General features: G+C 47.5%; 1 protein-coding gene across 2 annotated transcripts in view; it reads right to left on the bottom strand.

The window, feature by feature from the left end:
* The window catches only part of TMEM50B (transmembrane protein 50B), a 33,704-nt gene extending 8,844 nt beyond the window's left edge, over window positions 1-24,860 (bottom strand). The window contains exons 1-7 of one of the 2 annotated variants that reach the window (XM_080919137.1): window positions 24,724-24,860; window positions 12,931-13,070; window positions 10,028-10,140; window positions 8,846-8,913; window positions 7,363-7,455; window positions 5,161-5,218; window positions 1,234-2,881 (exon numbers count right to left, since the gene is read on the bottom strand). In XM_080919137.1, the coding sequence (XP_080775263.1) occupies window positions 2,836-2,881; window positions 5,161-5,218; window positions 7,363-7,455; window positions 8,846-8,913; window positions 10,028-10,140; window positions 12,931-13,029 (477 nt within the window). In that variant the 5' untranslated portion in view covers window positions 13,030-13,070; window positions 24,724-24,860 and the 3' untranslated portion in view covers window positions 1,234-2,835. Of the gene's footprint in view, window positions 1-1,233; window positions 2,882-5,160; window positions 5,219-7,362; window positions 7,456-8,845; window positions 8,914-10,027; window positions 10,141-12,930; window positions 13,071-24,723 lie in introns of those variants that run through there. The other variant, XM_080919136.1, reaches the window with a different exon arrangement.
* Between the last annotated feature and the right edge of the window lie 242 nt (window positions 24,861-25,102).

The following is a 25,102-nucleotide window of genomic DNA, read 5'->3' as shown; positions in this document are numbered from 1 at the left end:
ACCTGCCTCTGCTTCCCAAGTACTGGGATTAAAGGTGTCCCCCACTACTACCCAACAAACCTTGACAATTTTAATCAGAAGAGGACTCAAGAGTGTTTGGGATAGTATAGAACTGGGATAAACTGTGAGCCTGGCAGAGACCATTTCCTTTGAAATGTTTAAATCTAAAATGATTAATAAGAAATGCTGGGCTGGAGAGATGGCTCAGCACCTAAGAGAACTGGCCGCTCTTGCTGAGGACTCAGGTTTGGTTCACAGAAACGTGGCAGCTCACAACTATCTGTAACTCCAGTTCCAGAGACTCTGACACATTCTTCTAGCCTCTTCTTGCACTGGGTACACATGTAGCTCATATATATATATACATGCAAAAAATATACACATAAAATAATAATAAATATATATTACATGATCTTGAATTGATTAGAAATGCAGAGAACATAAATTCTACCTGTCCTTGGCAGACACTCTTGAGTTTCCTATTTAAGAGGTCAAACTATGTGGTTAGATATCATCAATCTTTCAGCCTTGAAAATTCACTTTGTTTTTGCATATCAGTTTATTAGAGGAAGAATAAATCTCATAATAGAAAATTTTTTGCGTGTCTTTATCAGCAGCAAGAGCAAAGTTAATGTAGCAAGGGTGTCTGAGGAGACAGCTCAGTTGGTACAGAGCCTACCAGGCAAGCATTCGTAGCTGAGTGTGATCTACAGAACTCAAGTAAAAATCCAGGCACGATGGCAAATGCCTACAATTCCAGTGCTAGGGAGGCAGAGACAACTGGGCTCCTACAGGTGAACAGTCAGCCTGGTCTAGTTTGTGAACCCCCAGGTCCCGCAGGTCCCAGTGAGGAATTGTCTCAAAAGACAAAGTAAACAGTTCTAAGGAATATCTGAGGCTGATCTCTAGCCTCCATAAATACGCACACATATGGGTACCCACATATCACACACACACACACACACACACACACACACACACACACACACACACACACGTTATGTGTGATGCCCTGTCTTTAATTCCTGCACTTGGGAACCAGAGGCAGACAGATCTCTGTGAGTTCAAGGACAACCTGGTTTAGATTTCAAGTCCTAGGGGAGCCAGGGATACATAGTGAGACCCTGCCTCACAGCAACCAAAAAAAAAGTGAACAGTGAGGATCTGAGAGTGGCCTAGAGAACACTCTGACAATGGTCCATATACAAAAGACTCAGATTCCATGTCTTGAGCAACAGTGAGACCTTTATTAAGAGAACCGTGTACATTTTAGATGATTACCAAGAAGTCTACTGACTCATAACATCTATGAGAGGATGCTAACTTCATCTCTCTTTTTTAATGAAACAACAAAGAGGAAATCAACAGATTTGCTCACGATTAAAACGAAATTCATGAATAGAGAAGAAGCCACCGCCATTTTCAGTCGGTCCTCAGGGCTGCCCTTCCTAACCCTCCGCATCAGCACGTGGTGGTAGAGGACGTCCTCTCCTTGTCTAGGAGTGCTTCTTGGACAGTGGAGGGCAGGCAGCCGGGCTGTATGGTCACTTCCCCCACACACCTAACTGCAGCATGTGTGAGAGGGAACACTCACAGCAGCACTTCTGAGGATGGAAGCGTGTGGTGAGCTTTCGATTTCACTGGAAGCAAGACAGAGCTGGCACTCTGAGGGACTGACGGGGAAGCAGTGAAAGCAAGATGCATCAGAAAGAAGCGCAGCGATCAGCAGTCGCTTCACACGCTGTGCTTGGTGGGGCCTCTTAGAGAGGCCGCTACGAAAGGCCAGGCCTGCGTCAGAAGGTGCGTCACTACCATCCTCACTACTGCTTTACAGAAAAAAAGGTTTATAAAAATCCTCTGGAGTTAAAAGTGCAACACAAAATCTTGACCACAAGGGAGAGGCCCACAGAAATATACACGGGGCAAGCACAGCACGCAGACGCGGGGAAGGAGCGTCTGGAAGGAGTGTGAACTTCCAGTACCCACACTTGTATTCTGCAGTGGTCACCCACAGCCTGAGAGCTACAGCAGGAATCGGGGATGCAGTCAGTGAATAGAGCGTCTGACCTTCCGTAGGCCACAGCGCCCTTCGGGAAGAGGTTTCTAGCTAGTTATTCCACGTGGCTCTGCTGTAGGGTCCCTTGCTGTGTGTAACTCGGGAGAGAGGCGAGCTGTCCATGACAACCCAGGCATCAAAGCTGCTCGGTAAGATGGGAGCTCATGGCTCAGCTTCCTACCATCTCGTTACAAAATGGAGTTTATCTCTATGTTGTCCCTTCTCAGGCAAAAGTCCAGTTAGGAAGTCTTTGTAAAGGGGGCTTTCAAACTAGTCCTTTGGGCATTTAAAAAATCTTCATATAAAAAGTCCAGCTCTTTAAAACATATGCACATTTTTTCCTTAAAAAAAAATCTCATTTCTAAGCCAAAATAAGTTATACCTGGCAAAAATGCCTTCGTTAACAGCTCAGGGCCTCTAGAGACACGGAGCTGTGTATTTTGCACATTTTCAAACATCAGAGATACCGAGACAGAGTATTTACCTCTGAACACCAAGACAGTGTAACCTGGCTCAGGACCATACCCATCTTAGTCTTGGGAATAAAAAGCTGACATTCAGCATCATGTATATGTAGTGATGTATTATATACATATTAACTTGTCTAGTTGATGAAAAACTAGGACAGACATTTGCAAAAGCAACTCAAAACTCAGGGCACAAAACTGTGAAGAAATAACCCCCGAGCACACAATGTGCTCCTTTTGGCTACATGTAAATTATACAGAGAAAAAAGGCATGGAACACAACAAGAGGGAGGTGCAGGGTGCACGGTGATCTCAGGCCCAGAGCTCTTCAGTTCTTCCGAATTTGTAGATCAGAGTGCTGGAAGGGATGATAAAACTGTGAGACGCGAACAGCAGCACAGGTCACTTCCTACATGGCTCGAACACCTAAACCCAGGGCAAGCTCAGAGGCGCTGCTGAGGGAGGGATGTGTTCTTCCTGTAAAGCAGATGTGTGGTGACGTCTGGTGAAGGACACCCATGTAAGCCTAGAGAGACATTGCACAGGGATGTGTGCGACAAAGAGGCTGCCTTGTGTGGTCAGTGGCACAGGCCACTTTACAGCTCTGAGAGCATCTCTAGAGCATCCTAGCTCAGAGCAGATGTAACTCTCTGTTCTTTAGCAACGGCCGAATCTCAATGAACAGATATGCTCCTTGTGAAACAGTCTGAGGGACATGACTGACACTGTAAAAGTCCAACCACAGACATACACTGTGAAGGAGCTGATGCCCACCGCCCCAGCACCTGGAGCACCAGGAGTTCAGGGTCATCCTCAGCTACACGCCAGCCTAGGATACATGAAACTTGTGCACAGAAACACTATCAAACAGAATACCAAAAGCTACAGCCCCCCAAAACTGCACAGAAAGCTGCAAATGGGAAAAAAAACCCAAATAAGAAGTAAATAGAAACAGTCAATAAATTAATATGGCCCAGGCCTTAGATATGGGTATCAAAAAGGTTATAAACAGTCAGGGGTGCTAAGGAGAGACAGAAAACACCAAAGACCTGAGCTGAGCTTCTAGGGCCGAAATTCAGTGTGAGGAGTAAGCACTCCACTGGAACACTGAGGAAGCTCAGCTCAGGTCAGAACACCAGAAACCGTGTACACAGGATGGAGAGAAGACGATGGAAAGCAATGCACAGGGCAAGGAGCCACGGAGCTGTGAGAACTGTGACAAGCATATGTAAGAGTTGGGCACAATGGCTCCTCTGTTCCCAGCTGCTTGGGCTGAGGCAGGAGGATCATGAGAGAGACCACTGGAGTTTAAGTCAGACTAGGTAACACAGAAAGACCCTGTGTTACTTGAGAGGCGGGGGTGGGGGGAGAAGAAAGACGAAGGGAGGCCGAAGGATGGAGGATGGAAGGTGGGCTGGGGGACGGGGAAGAAAAGGAAAGATGGAGCAGAAGGAGAGGAGAGGCAGAGGAGAGGAGGAGAAAGAGAGGAGGAGGAGGAGGGGCAGGGGAGAGGGAGGGGGAGGGGAGGGAAGGAGGGGGAGGGGAGGAGAAGCAACTGTCATCACCTCACCTAGGATTACTATAAATGTACCTGGAACCTAAGAAAGACAAAATGGACAGAAAAGTAGTCAAAGAAACATTAGCTTAGAAACCTCACTTATGATATCTATAAATCCTTATTTTTAGTGCCATAAACCCCTAGCATAAGAAACATGAAGAAAACTGCACCACAATTGCCACATTGCTATGACGTGACCAATAGCAACGGTGTTGAGTGTTGAGCTTCTCTGACTTAGACAAAGATAATCCTTTAAGTGCACAGCTAAACCTCACAGTGCTGGACGCGGTTCCCATGAGAAGTCTGAGAAGTCTCCTCTAAGAGACACTTGCAACTTACTTTAAGTTGTCTAGGAAACTCAGGTCCCAGCAATTTCTGTGAGCAGTGTTTCCCCTTTCCTTATTGGAGGCAGCTCTCACTGTGCAGCCCTGGCTGGCCTGGAACTGTTATGTAGAGCAGGCTGGCCTGAAACTGCTCTGTAGAGCAGGCTGGCCTCCACCTCAGGCCCACCTGTTCCCTTTCCTTTCTTACAAGTGTGCACGGGTTTGTTAAGCACAGCAAGGCTATGGCAGCAAACCCGGACTTAAGCTCCTGCTCTGCATCCCCTTGCTGTGTCTCTGGGAGCTCTGAGCTCGCCTCACCTACAAACAGAAGCATGTGGTACTTTTTTACATCCTAAGGGACTGAAAGGGAAAGATAGAGACTGTTCAGATGAACGAGGTCTTGGCACACATCAGGGCCCTTGGTAAAAGGTTCCCGCTAATGTTCGTGGCCATGACACTCTTAGGATGCTGTTGACATTTCTGTAAATGTTTTAGGTGTGATGAGAAAGAGGTGCCCTGGAGCTGGAAAGATGGCTCAGCAGTGGAGAGCACGTGCTGTTCTTGTAGATAACCCAACACCACATGGTGGCTCAACCACCTGCAACTCCAGTTCCTGGGGATGTGGTATACCTTTAGGCCTCCTCAGGCACCATACCAGCATGCACACAGTACACATGTATACATGCAGTCGCTCATGCATACACATAAAATTCATCTTTTTAAAAATATAACAGAAAAGGAAATTAGACAACTTACCTAAAAAATATAAGAGCATTCTGAAAGAACACAGCTAGTCCAGGGTAAACATCAATATCTGCACACAAAGAGAGAAACAAATTAGAGAGGAGCAGCAGAGGAGGGGAGGAAGGGAGCAGGAGAAGAGGAGGGAAGTGGGAGAGGAGGAGGGGAGGAGCAGGAGGAGGGAAGTGGGAGAGGAGGAGGGGAGGAGCAGGAGGAGGGAAGTGGGAGAGGAGGAGGGGAGGAGCAGGAGGAGGGGAGGAGCAGGAGGAGGGGAGGAGCAGGAGGAGGGGAGGAGCAGGAGGAGAGGAGGAGAAAGAGGAGGAGCAGGAGGAGGGGAGGAGAAAGAGGAGAAGCACAGCCTGTCAGATACCAGGACATTTACAGCAGACTCTCTCATGTCTACAATGAAATAAACAATTTCATTCCCTAGAAGATTACTTTTACTCTAATAAAATGTGAATGAACTCTGTCTAACACATATGGCTCATCTAACACATAGATGCCAGGCTGGACACTACAGTTCCAGCTATGTGGGGGCCACAGAAGCAGGAACACTGCAGCCCAGGAAAGAGTGGAAACTGAAGCCAGCCTGGGAAACAGTGGGGCAACCTGGGAAACAGTGGGATCAGTCTGAAATCAAACAAACAGAACATGTCTGGTAAGGCCAGCATAGAAATAAAAGAAGGGTTGATTATTTAAATCTGCTGACTTATATGTGACATCATGCAAACCCTGAGTGACACAAAGGAGCCATCACGCTCTCTTCCTGACTGAAGCAATCAGCTAAATATCTGCAGAAAGATGGGAATTCTGTTAAACCGTAACCTCCGGAGTAAAACCCACTGGCTATCATAGAGAAACTGGTTTACACTGTAGTCTTTTGAGAGCATAAAAACCAAACAGCAGTTGACTGGAGAGCTCCAAGTCTTAGCAAAGTTCTCAGTGCTGTATCCTAATTCTGTTACTGACTAAATGCATATCCTTGAGCAGGTTACTAAATCTCAGGGTCTTAACTTTCTCATCTGCAGAATGGACATTCTATCAGTGTCCCACAGAAGTGGGAATTAGGGTGACTGTCTAACCGCTGCAACTGTACCATTAGCTGATACCAGATTCATACACCTTATCTAAAATCTTGGGATCAGAGTTTAGTGTTTAGATTCGGGGATGCTTGCATATGCAAATCCTGGGAGTGGACCAAGTGTGGACATGAAGTTCAGCTATGCTGCATATGTACCTTTACACACAGTTTGGAAGTGGTTTTATGCAAGGTTTTAGTACAGCTGTTTGACTACATCCATCACAGGAGGTCAGGAGGTCAGGGGTTGACTTTGAGACTTGTGGTGTCAGATCAGAACTCAGAATATTTCCTATTTTGGAGCAATGTGGATTTCAAACCCGATTAGAGATGATCAATGTATACATAAATGGCAGCTTCTATTATAAGTATTAATAGTTCAAGAAGCTCTGTGATGAGATCTGAAATGTGTCAGAAATGGCCCTGACATGAAAGAAAACTCACTTTCTAAGTATCGAAGCCCACAGACCGGGCACCGCTGCTGAGGTAACATGAGGCCAGAGCTGAGAAGCCTCTTGCTGTGCACTGGCTTTTACAATCAGAGAAACTGACGGGCCGTCACAAAGGTTCCTGACACTGCCCAGGAACGCTGGCTCAGTCCCAGTTTCTCTTCAGCAAGTGTCAACGTTTGTCTGTTTCTCAGGAGAAATGAGCAGACCAGTTACCTAGTGCTGTCTTTCCACAGCCAAACACACTTAACTCAAATCCACTCCTGAATGGAGCACCTTGGATACTCAGAATAAATGCACTAAGGAGACAATGAGCCACATGTCCCTTTAGAGCTGGCTTCACACGCATTTCCAGTGTTCTGAGCCGTGTACAAGGGAACGAGGACAACAGACCTGTGTCCAGTTCTCACTTGCCCCCTGGGGCCAGGGCAGACCTCGAGTTTAAGAACTCAGGAACCACGGGAAGGCATTCGGGAACTCTAGAGGGGGCTAGAGGGCCTGGATTGCTTAGGGGCTGTGGTTTTCTGTGAGCCAACCAACTCACAAAGACAGGTTCTATGAATTAGTGTGTCTTTACCCGGAGGAAGAACTTAACCTAATTCAATAATCACATCATTAGTAACTCCAAATGGACCAGACAGAAGGCAAACGTAAAATCGCCTGCAACATAAAGGAGAAATGTGCACTTACTTTGAGTAACATATGCACCAAAAAGAATCCACATGGAGGCGATAAGTGATCCGAACATCAGCATGAAACCAATGAAGAGCCAGACCCGGGCACCTGTGTGGACAGTGGGCTCGCTTACAAACACGCAGCATCACACAGAGCTCTAGAATGGCTTACAAACACGCAGCATCACACAGAGCTCTAGAATGGCTTACAAACACGCAGCATCACACAGAGCTCTAGAATGGCTTACAAACACGTAGCATTGTAAGTGGCTGACTCACTGTGAATCATGAATATTCCTGCTACAACACTTAACTGCATGAAGATTTAAAATACATACACACATTTAAAATACTCTCTCGAACACACACACACATACATACATACATACATGCATGTGCGCACACACACACACCAAAACAAACAAAACAAAAAAGGTAAAAAGGCAACTTGGAAAAGAGAACAGATAGCTCTTTGCTGCTAGAGAAACTAATTCCTGAGCTAGTTAGGGAATGACACTGCATTACCTCACTAAACTGGCGTACTAACCCCTGACTGAAAGGACAGTAACTGGCACAGCAGCTGGCTATCGACCCCTCGGACTCAGTGGCAAGGCTTCACACAGCAGCTTCTCTGCAGACAGGCAGGCAGATTTCTCTGTGCAAGGAAGCCAACCCACAGCACACGCAGAACAGGTTCAGGGGCAGTGTTTCCAGCCTGCGGTCATGACCTTCAGAACCTCAGTGACACTTATCTGATGCTCAGAAACAACAGAGTCTTAGGAAGTGGGAGTAATGGATATTCTTGACTGTCAGTTTGATGATATTGAAAATCTCCCTGGAACAGCATGTGGGTATGTCTGTAAGGATGTCTCCAGATTCAGGTAGCTGAGATGGAGGCTTCGCTCTGAGTGAGGATGCTACCACTCCACAGGCTTGGAGCCTGTTCCAAATAAAATGGAGAAATCCGGCTGGGAGACGCTGTTAGCAAAGTGCTTGCTGCACAAGCCTGAGGACCAAGTTCATGTCTCCAGCACGTACTTATTTATAACAGCAGCAGAGCAGCTCACATCTGTACCCAGCACCACCTGGGCGGAGACGGGCGGATTCCTGTGTACCCAGCACAGGGTGGGCAGAAATGGGCAGATCCTTGGAGCTTACTGCCAGGCAAATCAATGAACTCCAGAAGAATGAGAGACCCTGTCTTAAAAATTAAGGCTCAGGGCTGGAGAGCAGCTGTCAAGAGCACTGGCTGCTGCTACAGAGGACCCAGGTTCAGTTCCCAGCACCCTGTGGCAGCTCACACTGTCCGTACCTCAGTTCAGGGATCTACCATCTTCTGGCCTCCTTGGCACCGGACACGGCACACAGCAGACTTGCATACATGGGAGCAGAACACTCACTCACATAAAATAAACCGAGAGCCTCCTCGGGAGTCTCTGCCTCCCTGGGGACCTGTCCTTGTCGGTGACTGTGCCTGCATCACCGTCACGCCTTCTTACCTGTTCTTCCTAAGCAGCCGCTTTCATAGCTGTCCCCTCGTACCTGGGCATTGGATACAGCATTTATCCTACAGACACAAAGTCAGCCCATGAGCCTTCACGTCAGCAAAATATACACAGGCATTAGCATATCATTTGAAAGAGAAATAGGCTATTTCCTAGGTAGAGTACTATGTTGATAGCTAAGGAGTTAAAAAGGAATTCATCACAGAAATATTATTCCTTTTGTTTTCCACTAAAGCACACCCAGAAAGCACACCAGAGACTATGAGACAAGCACTAATCTTCTTCCCATCACCCCTTCTTTCTTCCTTTTGAGAAAGGGTCCTACTATCCAGCCCTTTTACATAGACCAAGCTGGCTTCCAATTCACAGAGACCTACCCACCTTCTCTGCCTCCCAAACGCTGGGACCAAAGGGATGAACCACCACATGTATACACAGATGAGTTTGTGTTCTTTATCTCATTTTAAAGTTTTCATTATAATAATTAAACAGGCGGGGCCGGAGACTGCTCAGTAGTTAAGAGCATTGGCTGATCTTCTAAAGGTCCCAGAACCCACACGGCATAGCTAACAACCATCTGTAACTCCAGTTCCGGAGGAGTCAATGCCCTCTTCTGGCCTATACAGGTACTGCACACATTTGGAATACATATATGTAGGCAAAACACCTGAATAAATTAAACAAAATAAAAATTATTCAAAATTTGCTAAGATAAATAGGCACTGGGGTGTGGCTCAGTGTAGCACATTCTCAGTCTGCATAGGCTGGGGCTAAACCGAGAGAGAAATGGGAGGGAGGGGGAAGAAGGGAGGGAGAGAGGGAGAGAAGGAGAGAGGGGAGCAAGGTGTACCAGTAGAAGAGGGTGCTTACTTGTAGTTTGAATGGGTAGTAAGCAGGTTTATCTTTCATAATGTAAACTTTCTGCTTTACATAGCAAGTTCTAGTAGGGCAACATAGAGAGACCCTAGCTCAAAATAAATGACTCAATAAATAAATACATACACAAAACAAAATTGTTAGGCCAGGTGTGGTGGGACACACCTTTAACCCAACCCATGAGGGGCAGAGACAGGTGGATCTCTGAGTTTGAGGAAAGCTTGGTCTACACAGCAAGTTAAAGGTTAAAGAGGTCTATTTTTCGAAAAGGCAAGGCTGAGTTGAGAACATCACACTTACATGAAGAAAGCCAGCGTGGAAAACACGCCGCATGTGTGGAAAGCGTGGTTCAGCTGCTCGGGCTTCGGATACACCACGGCGGCGTCGATCATTATCCACCAGCCTGTAAAGAACTGCCAGAGACGGCAGGATGAGGCGCAGCTCCTCAGCGGCCTGCCTCCCCGCACAAAGACAAGGACTTCCGCTCTTGTGCTTTGGATGCTAGACTAGAAAAACTAGCACCCTTGCTTTCCCCTTTCTATGCAACTGATGACGTTAAACATCTTGTCAAATCTGAGAAAGACTCAAATAAGATGACTTTACTTGTGGCTGGCTCAGCTCCTCCCTCTGCCACCAGGACCTGAGCAGCCTCCCTAGTTACCATGGCTCCCAGGCTCCCCGCAGCCTTCTCTCTGAGCAGCCCCACATACTGTGTCCCACAGACTGATCAATGATCACTTGCCAGCAGCCAGTGTCACGGTTCCCAAACTATAAAGGCCTGCAATTGCTATAGATTACGTAATTTAATTGAATACCCTGCAGCTGCTGGGCACCACTTAAACAGTCAGGTGCTAAAATCTGTCACAGGGAAGTTAAGGACAGGATGTAAGAACCCTTTTCTAAACCGACACAAATAAGAGAACTGTATAATCTTAATGTTTAGAGAGCTCAACATTCATTTTAAATATATATATAAAGCCTCCAAAACTCCTTTATTAAGAAAAATAACAGGGGCTGGAGAGACAGCTCAGCGGTTAAGAGCACTGACTGCTCTTCCACAGGTACTGAGTTCAATTCCCAGCAACCACATGGTGGCTCACAACCACCTGTAATGGGATCTGATGCCCTCTCCTGGTGTGTCTGAAGACAGCTACAGTGTACTCATATAAAATAAATAAGTAAATCTTAAAAAAGAAAGAAAAGAAAAAGAAAAATAACAGATAAACCTGGAAATTGCTTAATAAAAAAGCAAAGTCACAGAACAATCCCTTAGAGGGCTAGCCTGCCCAGGACACAGCCAATAGGCAGAGCTTGTGATTGCATGAAGTCTGTGGTCTACTCCCTGGCACTGTATGAGCCAGGCAAAGTAGCTCAAGGTCATTCTTGGCTACACAGCAAGTTCAATGCTAGCCTAGGATATATAAAATCCTGTGTAAAACAGAAAAAAGTAAAAGGGGCAGCCAGATATCTTGGCAGGTAAACATGCCTCCGGACAACATGAGCTCCTCCCCAGAGATGCACACGGCAGGAGAGAAGCAGTCCCCAAAGTTATCCTCTGTTCTCCATACATGTACCAAAGTGCACCCCCACACACAAAAATAAATACATGTGATAAAGACAAAAGAAGAGGGAGAGATGTCTTGACTGCACTGCTGTCCCCATATGCAGGTGTGTCACAGTTCAAGGCCACACTGGGCTATGGGGAGAGTTCTAGGTAAGCCAGGGCTAGAGTGAGACGGGTTTCAAAGAAGAAAAAAGGAAGGGAGAGAAGAAAAAGAGAAAGCAAGGCCAGGTGCTGTATGCTTGTAATTCCAACACGTAGACAGTAGAGGCAACAGGACCTCATTTCAGACCAGTTGGCTGGGTGGTGGTGCACACCTCTAACCCCAGCACTCAGAGGCAAAGGCAGGTGAATCTCTGTGAGTTTCAGGTCAGCCTGGTCTACAGAGTGAGTTCCAGGACACCCAGGGTGACACAGAGAAACCCTGTCTTGAACCCTAAAAAAAAAAAAGTAACAAAAATTGAGACCAGCCTAGGCTATATATAAAGTAAGGACTTGGGGTTGCACAGTACAAAAGTAGAAAAGATGAAACTCGTTTCTAGAAGTGCAGTGAATGTGTTGCAGGCATCGTTCTGGAAAGAGCACGCCAACACCAAAGGGACGGGAGAGGGGTGTCGAGGGTGGGTGGAAGCCAGGACAACTCCAGAAAGGCCTCAGTCCCGACCAGTCTGAGCTCTCGCTTTATACTCCAAAGCCACAGGTGGGCCGCAGGCGAGCGAGAGTTTAGCAGGAGCACATGTGGCAGCAGCGTTGTTAGGGGCAACGACCCGTTTTCTCAGCTGTTGCTCCAGGTCACTCTGTTCCAGGTAGCAAGTGAAGTCATGCTTGACAAACCAGACAAGCTAGCTTTAAGTAGATCACTGAATAAACCAATAACTCAGTGTAGTGATTGGTCTCTTCTGCCTTAGGAGCAGGACAAATGGTCACAGGACATAAGACTGTCAGGTCATGATTCACAAAACAACAGCAGCAAACGAACGTCATTGGGCTGAGGCGCCATCTGTCATCCAGTGTTCAGGAAGCAGAGGCAGGATCGGGAGCTAAGCAGGTCCCTCAACTACAGAAGACCGTGACACAAAATAATGACGTGAGACAAAAAAAAATCTGTGAAGCTAGGTGACCAGTTTGCAAGTGAGAGGTGTTGGTACAGCTCGTTTCTCTTATAGTCTTAATATTTTCCATAATAAAAAATAATTTAAGTAAATCAAACAGAAAGAAGGGTACACACCTGCAACCCTAGTACTTTCGGCCAACCTCGGGCACTGAGGATAGTGAGCTTGGGCCCAGCCTGTCTACATAACCGAATCCTCAAAGTGTCACCGTGCCTCTGGGTGACATCAGATTCTGAGGCTGGGAGGACCATAAAGAACTTACAGATATTATTTCAGTTACAGAAAAGGCTGGTAAGTGCTGCAACTGAAGGAAAGATCCCAAATTTACGTCATTTTCAAAATCACGTAAACCCATCACGTGGGGCTGGGGCCGCAGCTCAACTGGTCAAGTGCTTGCTTAGACCTCATTAGCTCCCAGCACTGAGCAGACCGACCTGGACTTCACAGTACCGTTCACCATTTAAGGACACTGATGTTCATTCGAAGACGAACGCAAAGTCGGAACAGCAGCAGTCCATCTGTTTCCTTACCAATATTCCTGCAACCACGGAGGCCACAGTGTTCCTGCGCTCGCTCCAGTCAATACACTCACACTCCGGCCATCGGAAGTTATCCAGGAAGCCTGCCATCTCTACTCTCTGTGCATGGGTTTCTCATTAAACGATGTTTCCTAGAAACCGAAAGACAAAAAATAACCTAAACAAATGCTTTCTAAAACTGATTTACTTTTATTTATGTGTTTGTATGTGTATGTGGGGGGGGTGCCCACAGATGCTAGAACACGTATAATCTCTTGGAGCTGGAATCACAATGGTCTGCTGCCTGACGTGGGTGCTGGGCACCAAACTTGGTTCCTTTGGAAGAGCAGTATAATGCCGTGACCACTGAGCCACCTCCCCAGCCCCAGGAAATGTTTTAAATTCCACCACTTGGGAGGTAGAAGCAGGAGTTCCAGGCCAGCAATCTACATTGCAAGTTGTAGACCAGCCAGAGCTCTACTGTGAGACCCTGTCTCAAAATAAAATAAGTAAATAAAACATTTTATTCCTTTCTTAGAGTTTTTATCCTGAATTGACTTAAGTTTTTAATCTACTATAGTTAGGAAAAACTATATTTCAAGAAGTGCCTATAGTCAGGGCTACATGCTGAGACCCTATCTCAAAAACAACAAAACCTATTGCGATGTATGTAGTACTGAGATTGGACACCAGGGGGAGCTGCCACTTTTGAAATCCTTGTTTTGGTTTTAGCATCCGCAGGTGGTAGGCAAAGAGATAGAGAACGGACAAGAAAGGAGGGGAGAGCTTGCTTTGATCATTGGAACCACAAAACAGAAACAAAAATAAAAAGGCCGTCTGCAAATTCTTTGACATGCCTTTCATTTAGAGGAGAACCTTGAATTTGAGTCATCTTGTCAGGACTATACTATAATTTCTTTCCACCTCTGGAATTTGACATTTGACAAAAGGCTTGGTCAGTTGGGAGGAGGAAGGGCCACTCTGAAACTGCTAAGGTTAGGTCTCAGCAAGCACTGCAGCTTCACCTGGTCTTCCAGACACTAGCGCCTGGATGAGCATGAAGCCACCATGCTGTGAGGAAACATGTTGTAGCTGAGTTCCTGCCAACAGCCCCGAGGGCCAGATGTGTGTAAAGATGCCTGTAGGTGACTGCTGTCTTAGATGTATCTCGCCCTGTGTGTTGAGCCTTCCCAGGTAAGGTGCCAGACATGTGGCACAGAAAAGCACTGATGTGGCTGGGCCCTTTCCAAAGGTTAATCTATAGCAATAGCTAATGAAGGAGAGAAACAGTGGGAAGGAAGAATTGTTAAGAATGTAGTCAGGATTGTTGAGCTCAGCCAGGGGTCCACAGTAAGAACATGTGGATGGTCTGCAGCTGACTGTATTTTAATGCTAATTCCACTTCCCCAAGAAGGACTGCCTAGTCACAGACTCAGGACTTCATCAGAACCATCTTCCCATTTTTATTTGTAAAATAAAGGCAAGAGCTGGTGATTGGGCAGGGGAAGGTGGAGAGAGAGGTTCTGGGGAGCAGGAGAAGGAAGAGGTGAAAGAAGATGGAGCTGGCCAGGAGAAACTGCAAGTTCTAAGGGGTCTCATAGCTAGGGAGCAGAGTAGTGTAGTGGTCGATCTGCCCAATCTAGGTGCGCAGCTCGTGTTCATATTCACTGAGTTGTGCTTTCACTGAATGAGCTTATTCAGGTTGAAGAGGTTAGTACAACAAGAACATCTCAAAACAACAAAAAAAAAAAAAAAAAAAATAGATAAATGAAAGAGAATAGCATACTATGCAAAAGTAAAAACAAAAAGACTATGCCCCAACAGAAGATTCAGAACCATTAAAACTTCTAAAAGGGACAACAAAATAAAAAATAAAAATAAAAATAAAAAAACAAAACAGAAGCCCTTATCGTAAAACACTGAAGCTGGGGGACTATGGCCGCCTTCTCAGTTTTGTGATTAAACAAAACTTCAAGAAAAGAAAGATCTTTGCACCAACAGCCTAAGAATAAAAGTTGTGAGTCTGAGACGACCCCCAGTCTGGCTCTACATGGCCCTGGGCAGGCAAGTCACGCCTGAGACCCAGAGACACCCGGAGGCCACTGATACCCCTAAGATGAGCAAATAAGAGGTGGAGAGATGAGACAGAAGGAGAAAGAGAAAGATGTGTGAACAATGAAGAGAGGAGACACTGGAGACTAGGGTAGTGAGGAACGGTCTGACGTCAGTAGCCAGTGATATCACCTAAGACCATGGTGGTCCTGGCCCTTGTGCCAGTGAGAGCCATGTCTGAGTCCGCGGCCCTGTAGCAACGGGTGTATTACCAACAAAGGCCAGACGGACATCCCTGCTGTGGACTGTCACAGGGAGCCATGTTGGTGTCTGAGGGCTGTGTAGAGCTGTCCCTACTACTCCTTGCCAGCTGTAGCACTGCAGAGAGCCTGCCCTGCCTGGGCAGCACAGTACAGCTGACCCTGGTGGTGGAGGCAAGGGTGAACCAGCCAGCTCCACAGGAGTGTGTGGGGGGGAGCTGGCCCCACTATTTGTCTACTGTGTGGTTGTGTGGGTGAGGGAGAGATGCCTCCCTTCCCCATCCCCCTCACTACCTACAGGCAAGAGAGCTGGCCCTGCCCCTCACCAGCCGCAGCACGGGGTGAGCCAGCTGGGACAGTGCTAGAGAGCTCGCCCTGGCAGCCTGGGTGCAGGTGAGCTGCTGGGCTGATCAGCTCAGCTACCAACCAGGCCCAGATCCAAGGCTCTGAGTTGGTCCACCCCAACATCTACCCCAACTGATCTGCTGGAGCATGTGAAGGGGCCTGTAATACAGATCCAAAGCTGCAGGATCTCCATATATCTACTGAGATATATATATAGGAGAGGAGGACTCCTAGGAGGTAATGATAGTGTAACAGAAGCCAGCACCCTGAGCCAGTCCAATGACTCACTGTAAGTAAATGAACATTTACAAGTAAAGTAGTGTGGACCAAAGGGTATTCTGTGGGACAAACTATCACAAGTCACAGTTTCCACAGTGACATTTGTTTTCCTTTAGGGGTGGAGAGTATTCGGAAGGGAGATGAGGAGGATCAGGTGCACGCTGTGAAATTTACAAAGAATCAGTAAAAGTTAAAAGGAAACAGACAGTGCAGCTGGGTGGAAGCGGTGCCTTTAATCCTCACAGTCAGGGGGCAGAGGAACTGAGCTCCTCTGAGGGGTCTCTGAGTTCCAGGCTGGCCAGCCAATGCCAGCCTTCAATTCCAGGACAGCTAGAGCTACCGAGAAACCCCAACTCAAAAACAAACAAAACCCCGAGCACTGGATATTGCTTTTCCAAAGTAGCAAGAACCTGAAGGACACTCAACCTTCTAAGCAGGAAAGGTTGATGACCTGGTCTCGGTTTTATACAGCCCCACCCCCACCTTAAAGCCTTCACTCCCAGTTTAGGAAACACGAGAAAACTATGGGATTTACTAGTTTGAGATTCCAGGTCAGCTGGAAACTCAGGTGGGAAATCTTGGAAAAGAGCAAGTCATGGGACAACCCCAAACACTTCAATGTCAACTGCCTTTCAACACCTTGAGTGACTCCTGAACGTCTAGTGTATGGAGACCCCACGAACACCATCAGGGCAAACAGCTGCTGCTCACTGCATGGGAAACACTGGGGCTCAGTTCCACCAAGTCAGAGGGGAGCAGTAAACCCGCTGGAACTTCCAGGCACACCTAGTACAAAACCTAGTCTCACAACACCAAGGTGAACAAGCAGCCAATGTCGTGGTACCTGGTACAACAGAGGAAACAGCACTTTGACTGTGATATCCTGCAGACGTGTCATCAGATTGTTAGTGAGAGAAAAACCAGATCCCAGGAAGGCCACTACAGTGTGAAACAAGACCTGAAGCTACACGAGGTGAGCTTCATTTCCCACAGAAGTTCATCATCAAACGCATTTCTACAGTGCTGCTGCAAGTCCTTCTAGATGGTGTTATTTCCACGCTGATGTGTGACCCTGCTGAACTTAAACTGCACAGGCCAGGAGGCCTGGGGTAGGACCGAAGGACATGGAAATGTTGACATTAATGGTGTGCAAATGAGGTGTAGCAAAGATAAAGGGAACTGTATCCAAACACGAAGAATTCACTGGTACCACAGACAGCTGACAGGTACTGAAGACAGGCAGCTGAAAGCTCAGTCCCAATATGGGTTAGTACGGACCTCACTAAAGATTCTGGGCTGGAGAGATGGCTCAGTGGTTAAGAGCTCTTCCAGAGGTCCTGAGTTCAAATCCCAGCAACCGCATAGTGGCTCACAAGCATCTGTAGTGGGATCCGATGCCCTCTTCTGGTGTGTCTGAGGACAACGACAGTGCATGCACACACATAAAATAAATAATTCTTTAAAAAAAAAGAAAGAAAGAAAGAAAAAAGATTCTGGGCTTCGCTGGCTGTAAAGGGGAAGCCAACTGCAGCCCTCTCAGGAGAAAGGGTCAGGGACACCAAGGCCCTGGACGTGGCAGGCAGAACTCCCTCTCTCAGCTGGAAGCTCAACTGCATTAGCATCGGCATTTACCACCCGTAAGTCTGTAACAGCAGCTCTAGTACAGTGGGTCTGACTCTCTGCCCCATGCACACATTTGGTGCACAGACGCGTGCCCGAAAGTACGCATATATAACAGAAAATAAATGAACCTTTACCATTGTTAAAACATTATTTTACGTGTGTGTGCCCAAGGTTATGTATGCATGGTGCCCATGCATGAAGAATCCTGCAGAGGTATGAAGGAGCATCGGATGCCCTGGAACTGGGGTTACAGGTAGTTGTGAGCCACTATGTGGGTGCCGGGAACTAAACCCAGGTCTTCTGTAAGAGTACATGTGTTCTTAATCTCTAAGCTAGCTTTCCTGGCACCAAATAAAGCTTAACACAGAAACCCAGGTGAACAGCCTGCATTGCCCATGGTTACAGCTTACAGATCCTTGCTCTAAGCAATGGGAAACTGGAAGAGGTTTGTAAGTGACAGGGTCAGGTCTGTAACTAATGGGGTGGGAGGAGAATCGAAAAGCATCTGCATGATGTTAAACAGAAAGCGAATGAGACAGATACTGAAGTCACATTGGACAAAGGGTGTATAATATATATAAAATATGTTTTTAAGATATCGACAGGGGGCTGGAGAGATGGCTCAGTGGTTAAGAGCACTGAGTGCTCTTCCAGAGGTCCTGAGTTCAATTCCCAGCAACCACATGGTGGCTCACAACCATCTGTAACGGGATCTGATGCTCTCTTCTGGTGTGCATGAAGAGATCAACAGTGTATATGTAACATAAATAAATATATCTTTAAAAAAAAGCAAAGAAACTGGGCTGCCTTGTCTGGCCTCAGTGGGGTACTGCAGGGGGCACATGGTCAGAGGTGAAGGAGGAGGGACAGGGGAAGGATTGTAAGAGGGGGTGACCTAGACGGGGGCAGTGGGAGGGATGTAAAGTGAACAATGTGGGGCTGGGGAGGGCACCATCAGTGAAGTATCTGTCACAGACATGTGAGTTCCTGCAGTCAGATGCCCACAACCCAAGGTGACAGCCAGGGGTGACAGTCTGAGTCTGTAACCCTAACACTGGGAGAGGAGACAGTGGATCCCAAACTCCCAGTTCAGTGAGAGACCATCTGCAAACACAAGGGTGTGAAGTGATAAAGAGGAAGATAGCCAACACGGACCTCCACCACATACACCCCACAGCACATACACAACACACACATGACACGTACACACATACCACATACATACACACACATACACAATACATACCATACACACACCATACATACACACAAACACACATACAATACATACACATACCATATACATACACATATCTACCATACATACACACACACACACACCATACATATACATACTACATACACGCACATACCCACACTAGCACCCAAACTCTCACAGATGTTAGCACACACACCTTACATGTTAAAAATCTGTTACAGGGCTGGGGAATCTAGCTCACTTGCCAAGTATTTGTGAGAATTGTGAGGTAGGTCTTGCAATCTTCAACACACACACACACAAAAGTAAGAAACCAGATTAATAACAACAACAACATCGCAAGGACCACTCAAGATGTGCAGACCCAGAGTAAACAAAGGAACTCAATGAATGGAGGAGAACCTGCCTTCCCGACCCTCTGGTACCACAGCAGCACTGGCTATTCAGTGCAGGTTGCTTACAGCTCCAACTCTTCACAGCCTGGTCCTTTCTTTTTTAAAAAGATTTATTTATTCATTATATATAAGTACACTGTAGTTGTCTTCAGACACACCAGAAGAGGCATCAGATCCCATTACAGATGGTTGTGAGCCACCATATGGTTGCTGGGAATTGAACTCAGGACCTCTGGAAGAGCAGTCAGTGCTCTTAACCACTGAGCTGTCTCTCCAAAACTCCTAATTATTTCAGTTTGGTTTGGTATTTTTTAATACAAGGTTTCACTGTGAATTCAGGATGATCTAGAGCCCCACACGCATCCCAGACTGGCCTGGAACTCAAATCCCCCTTCGCTGGCTTCCCAGTTGCTAGGATGTTTACCATGAGCTATGCCTGGCTCTCATGAGAATGCTTTACTATCAATCAATCCTCGAATACTAACTTTTGACGAACAGTTCATTTGTTAAGGCTATATAATAAGGAACAAATCCAGGATTTTCCCTGAAGTTCACATCTGATTCCAAAGCCTGTGCTTGGGACTGACACTACCCTGTTCCCTTCGTGATACATGACAGAGACCTTGGCAGGCTTCATCTCAGATACCATGGGAGACCGTCATTTGCTTGCCATGGTGAAGACAAGAAGAAAACGCAGAAAACCAGCTCCAGTTTAGAGGACACTGTTGTTAATCTAGTTTCATACTAACTTGTGTATGCGTGTATGTGTTTGGGGGGAGGAGCATGCATGTGTGTATGTGCATGCGTATGTATGTTGAAGATTGCAGGGCCTCACAAATCTCACAAATGCACCACACAGATGGTCCTCAGCTCACTGAATTGCCAGTCTAGCCAGTTGGCAAGCTCCAATCCAATGAGAGGCCATGACTCAAAAAGATAAAGTGGGCAGCACATGCACACATGCAACTGCTTCGGGGTGGACCATCCCTGACTCAAGACCAGGACTCTCAGGGTAAGAAAAACCATGACTGTTTCTGCGTAAAAACGGAAGCTGGAAGACTGAACATAAGTACCTCCCTGCACCTGTTCCTGCAGCCTCTCAATCAATCAATCAATCAATGTTTCACTAAGCATGGTGGTGCACACCTTTAATCAGAGCACTAGCGAGGCAGATGCAGGTGAGCCAGCCAGGGCTACACAGTAAGAGTGGTCTCAAAACAAACAAACCGGTGAATTAACAATCACTCTGGCTGACAGGAAGGATGGAAGAGGAGACAGGCACAACAGGGCAGAGGCTGGACAGCACCAGGGTAGTAACTACAGAAAGGCACATGCCAAGGCCAAGCTGGTGGGAAAGCTGAGGCAGCAGTGAAGAGCAGGGCACATTAGAAACGTGGCAGCATGTGGTCCCTCCACTCTGCCCGCTGCCAGAAAGTGTGACTTCTGTGCTGGGAAAGTCTGTGGGTTGCTGGCTTTGTTTCTGATTTCTTGTGTCCAAACTAATGGTGCCTACAGAAGAGATGGTGTAGGCATCCCAAGAAAACAACACAAGAAACTGCAGGCAGATGCAAAGCCTCGGCCTCTGTGTGGCTCCGGACACTGCAGCCAGGCGCACTTCCAAATGAGACAACTCTTCCCTGGGGAACCAGCCAGAAAAGAGGCAACATAAAAAATCATAGGTATGGGGGTTTCACTAACCTAATGGCCTGAAGCAATAAAACAGTTCAGAGGTCTTGTCCACACCTCAGAGACTGCAATCATTTTTTTAGCCCCTAGTTTTATTCTAACCACAAAGATTACTATGTGTATCAAGAACCTTTGAACGTGAAAGACATACAGAAAGTTTTGTGTTTGTTTGTTTGTTTGATTGTTTTAAGTAGCTTGGTACAAGAAATCCCAACACCCGGAAAGCCTGGTCTACAGAGCTAGTTCCAGGGCAAGCAGGGTTCCACAGAGAAACCCTGTCTTGAAAAACAAACAAGAGCCACATCTAATCTCAGCCTTGCAGAGGTCACGGCAGGAGAAGCAGAGGCTTGAGGACAGCCTAGGCTATCTTACAACTAAGGGTTAAGAAAATAAGAGAGGCTGGGGAGACAGCTCAGGGGTTAAAGGCATCAGCCGCTGTATAGATGACCAGGGCTTGATTCCCAGCACACACAGAGCCACTCACAGCCATCTGTAACTGCGACTGCAGATCTAAACACCTCTTCTGACCTTCCTGGGCACCACGAGAACATTTGACACATATATATGCGAGCAGACAATTAAGGCGCCCATCTGTAATCCTCAGCACTGTGAAGACTGCAGCAGGTGAGTTCTAACTCCGAAGTAAGTGCAGCCTGGACTTTAGGGCAAGTTTTAGGCTAACCTGGATTACAAAGCAAGATCGGGCAACAAAACAAAACCAAAGCCAGGCATGGTACTCCTGCTTGTAAAGTCAGCACTGGGGAGGATCAGGCAGAAAGGCAGCTCTGGGTTTGGGGCAAGCCTGAGCTACATGAGTACTTGGCAAGCCTGGGCTACAATGCAAGAAACTATCTCAAACAAACAATAGTTTTGTGTGTGAAGGGTGCATGTCAGGAAGCAAAAGGAATTAGAAAACCAGAATTAAAAGTTCACATACAAATGACAAGAGAGTACAGAGAAAATAACAACAAAACACTCCCAGGGTTCCTGGAGACCATGCTTCTGTGCTGTTTGTATTCAAGGGGTTCAAATACCCAACCTCAGGGATGAAAACAGAGCCACATGCCATTAAACTCACAGAGAAGTGGAGACATGGGGACAAAGGCCTAAGGAGTGCTCAGCAGCAGCACAGAAGCAGGTCAGGGGAGAGCGAAGCTGCAGAACCTCAGGAAAAATCTATCAGCCAAAAATATCAACCAGTGTGAGGAAGAGAACCCAAGCAGGACCTCACAGGCTCCCAAATGGTCACCTCTCAGCTAAACCCAACAGCCTTTGAGCATCACTAGAGAGGATGAAGCCCTCGACCTAATGCACGCTACAGGAGAGGCCAGCATAGGGACACTAAGGAAGCCACTGTGCCCTGAAGCAGAGGACACTTGGAAGCAGCGCACAGTCCCAGCTGCTCTGGCAGCCTCCAACCTGTGCTGAGGGCCTGGAGCCTGGCCCAGATTCCTCGCTCCGGTTGGCAGGGCTGGCTTCATCTTGAGCGTACGCTGATGCCTTTCTCCTGCAAGCCCTGAGGCCCACTAGGTCCTTGCCTCCCAGAGAGGTTTGACTCTGATGGACCCTGGAGATTGCAGAGAAGCTTAGGGTGAACAAAAACAGAGATGACTGTATCTGCTGTCCTTCCAGCCCTTGGGATGGGGCCCTCCAGATGCCCCAACTAAGCTCAGCTTTGGTTCTTAGGGTTCTCTCCTACATGGTGCAACCCCTGACTTCCTCACTAAGGGCCCTACAGAAGCCAGGCAAACCCAAGCCATTCTGTTCAGCTCACCTCTTCCCGGAAGCTACAGTGACCATACTGTTTTCTGTCCAGTCAGGTTTGAACTTAAGATCCACAACAGCGAAAACAAGCCCAGTCAAGTTCTATATTCTCCAGTAGTAAGCTATTTAGACCTCATGTGGGTTCTGGAGAACTTGACCTTGTTCTAACAGTTTACTTAACAGTTCCCCTTTGATAAAGATATAGCTTGTAATCTCCAAAGGTTTGGGCTGAACTGCAGAAATTAATAAAGTAGGATTAGGATTTGTATAGCTTAGTAGAGAAAGTTCATTCCCAATACTGTGATTTTTTTCTTGCCCTATAAATAAAGAATGTGGTTTTTTTTTTTTTTTTTTTTTTTTTATTATGAGTCAAGTACCAACAAAACAACCAAAATATCAGTAAGGGATCAAAACCACATTATAGCACATCCAAATAACGACATACTTACTACACAGCTTTTAAACTTGTATATATGTGTTTCTGTGTGGGGTGCATCTGAGTGTCGATGGTGCCCACAACGTCATGGGTTCCCTCGGTCATGAGTTTCAGGTGAACTGAGGCTGATGTGGGTTCAGTTAGGAACTGAACCTGGGTCCTGTCAGAGCAGGAAGCACTGAACCTCTGAGTCATCTTTCCAGTCTCTTAGCAACTTTTTTTTTAATTAAAAAAAATAATCCACATATATCAATGTAGAAATGTGTCTTCATTATCTGTTGCCAAGTAACATCTATCATAAGTGTTATGATAGAATTGAGGACAAAAAGAGTGGAGAATTTTTTAAAATTTTTTTTAAATTTTGGTTTCTCAAGACAGGGTTTCTCTGTGTAGTCCTGCCTGTCCTGGAACTCGATCTTCAGACTGGTCTCTAGACCAGGCCGGCCTCACCTGCCCATGCTGAGATTAAAGGTGTCCTGGAGGGTTTCACTTTTTATTTGATTCTGTATTGTCTGAATGCTTTACTTGATATTCTTCCGTGTTTAAACTGTTTTACACATCATGTTAGTTTCATTATATTAAAAGACAAATAAAGACTAAGCAAGATTGATTCTTTGCTTCTGGACCCCAGAGGTGAATTCAGAAAACCAAAACCAAAACCAAACAAAAGCAGCGAAGGCTGCATCTAGCTGATTGATACAGGAAGAAAGGGGCGGTCAAAGGGTGTGTCTCCTGAAGAGGAAAAACTACATCCTCACCCCGCTCCAATTAAACTTGCTTTTCTAGTAGCATCGCTATGCAAATCAACCTCTGGGTTTCATTTTTAGGGTCAGGAAGTCCTTGAAGACTATGCTCACTGAAGAGTTAAACTGCTTGGCTCTGTGCTCTTTGGAAGCCGTACATAGGTAGAAAAGATAAACGAGAAAGGTTGACAGCCTGGAAATAAGCGCCCTTGGAATGATCTAGAAATGAGATTTGTGGTACAAATAGGGTGAAGAGCTGGAGAGCGAAGGATGCACGGGGCGCGGGGGGAGGGGGGTTGTTGTTGAGAATGAGCATATCCACTCCAGAGAGAGGTTTGAATTCCCACGCCCCTCCTCCCATCGCGGCAGCAAGGTGGAAGCGAGCCCAGCCCTCCGCCGCTACGGCTGGAAAGGTCGAATATCTATCCACCTCTCAGGTTCAAGTACCTTCCTGGGGTGAACTCGAAAAACCAACTTACTGGATAAAAACCAAAATGGCCTAGCGTACAACGACCACGCTCTGCACTACATCTCTGAAAAGGCCACTCGGCACTTAGGATGAATTCCCAGACTTCCCTCCCTCCTTCCTGCGCTTGAAGGATAGAGGGGGAAAGTCAAGGCAAGTCAAGGCAACTCGGACAGTTCCGGGTAACGGCTCCGAGCAAACGGGTGGGTCACTCGTCCCCAGACGCTCGTGGGGCCTCGGTGGTGGCTGCGGCAGCGCCCCGCAGAACCTTCATCCCCTACCGGTCGCCTTGGGGACCTTCCCAGCCTCCGGACGAGATGCGCGGCGGAGCGGCCTGCCCCGGCGGAGCGCGGGTCACGGCTGCGTCAGGACCACGGGCCGACAAGAGGACGCGAGCGCAGGCCGGGCCCCGCGGGTCGCCCTCGCGCTCCTCGGCACCGACACGGGCGGCGCCACAGCACCTCAGGCCGCGCCCGGCCGGCGCCCCGCGCTCGATCGGCGGATCGCGGAAGCCCGAGACCTGCCAAGCGCACTCACCCGGCTACCTGCGACGTCCACGCCGAGCCCAGGCGGGAGCAGGGACGTCGAGGGCGCGCGTCAGCCCGGGCAGCTGCGGCCCGCTCAACCTCAGCCCGGGAGCCGGGAACCGGCGGCGGGCGCGAGGCCAGGGCGCCGGTGGGGCGGGGGCGAGGCGCCGTGCGCACCGTAGGGACCAATGGGATTACAGCAAGTGGCCTGCGTGGGCGGGGCATAACCCCTAGAGGCGGGACGGGGACCTCAGAGGCGGGACGGGGCTGGACCTGTGCGCCCCGAGGAGACCAATCAGAGTGCGGCCAATGAGATAGAGGGCGTGGCTTACTTTTTGAGGGCGGGGCTGGCGCGGTACGCTCCTGGCGTCTTGGAGCTGAGGACTTGT

This window comes from Micromys minutus (assembly GCF_963924665.1).
Source record: "Micromys minutus genome assembly, chromosome: 7".
Classification (NCBI taxonomy): domain Eukaryota; kingdom Metazoa; phylum Chordata; class Mammalia; order Rodentia; family Muridae; genus Micromys; species Micromys minutus.
This window is presented reverse-complemented; position numbering and strand designations above follow the sequence as displayed.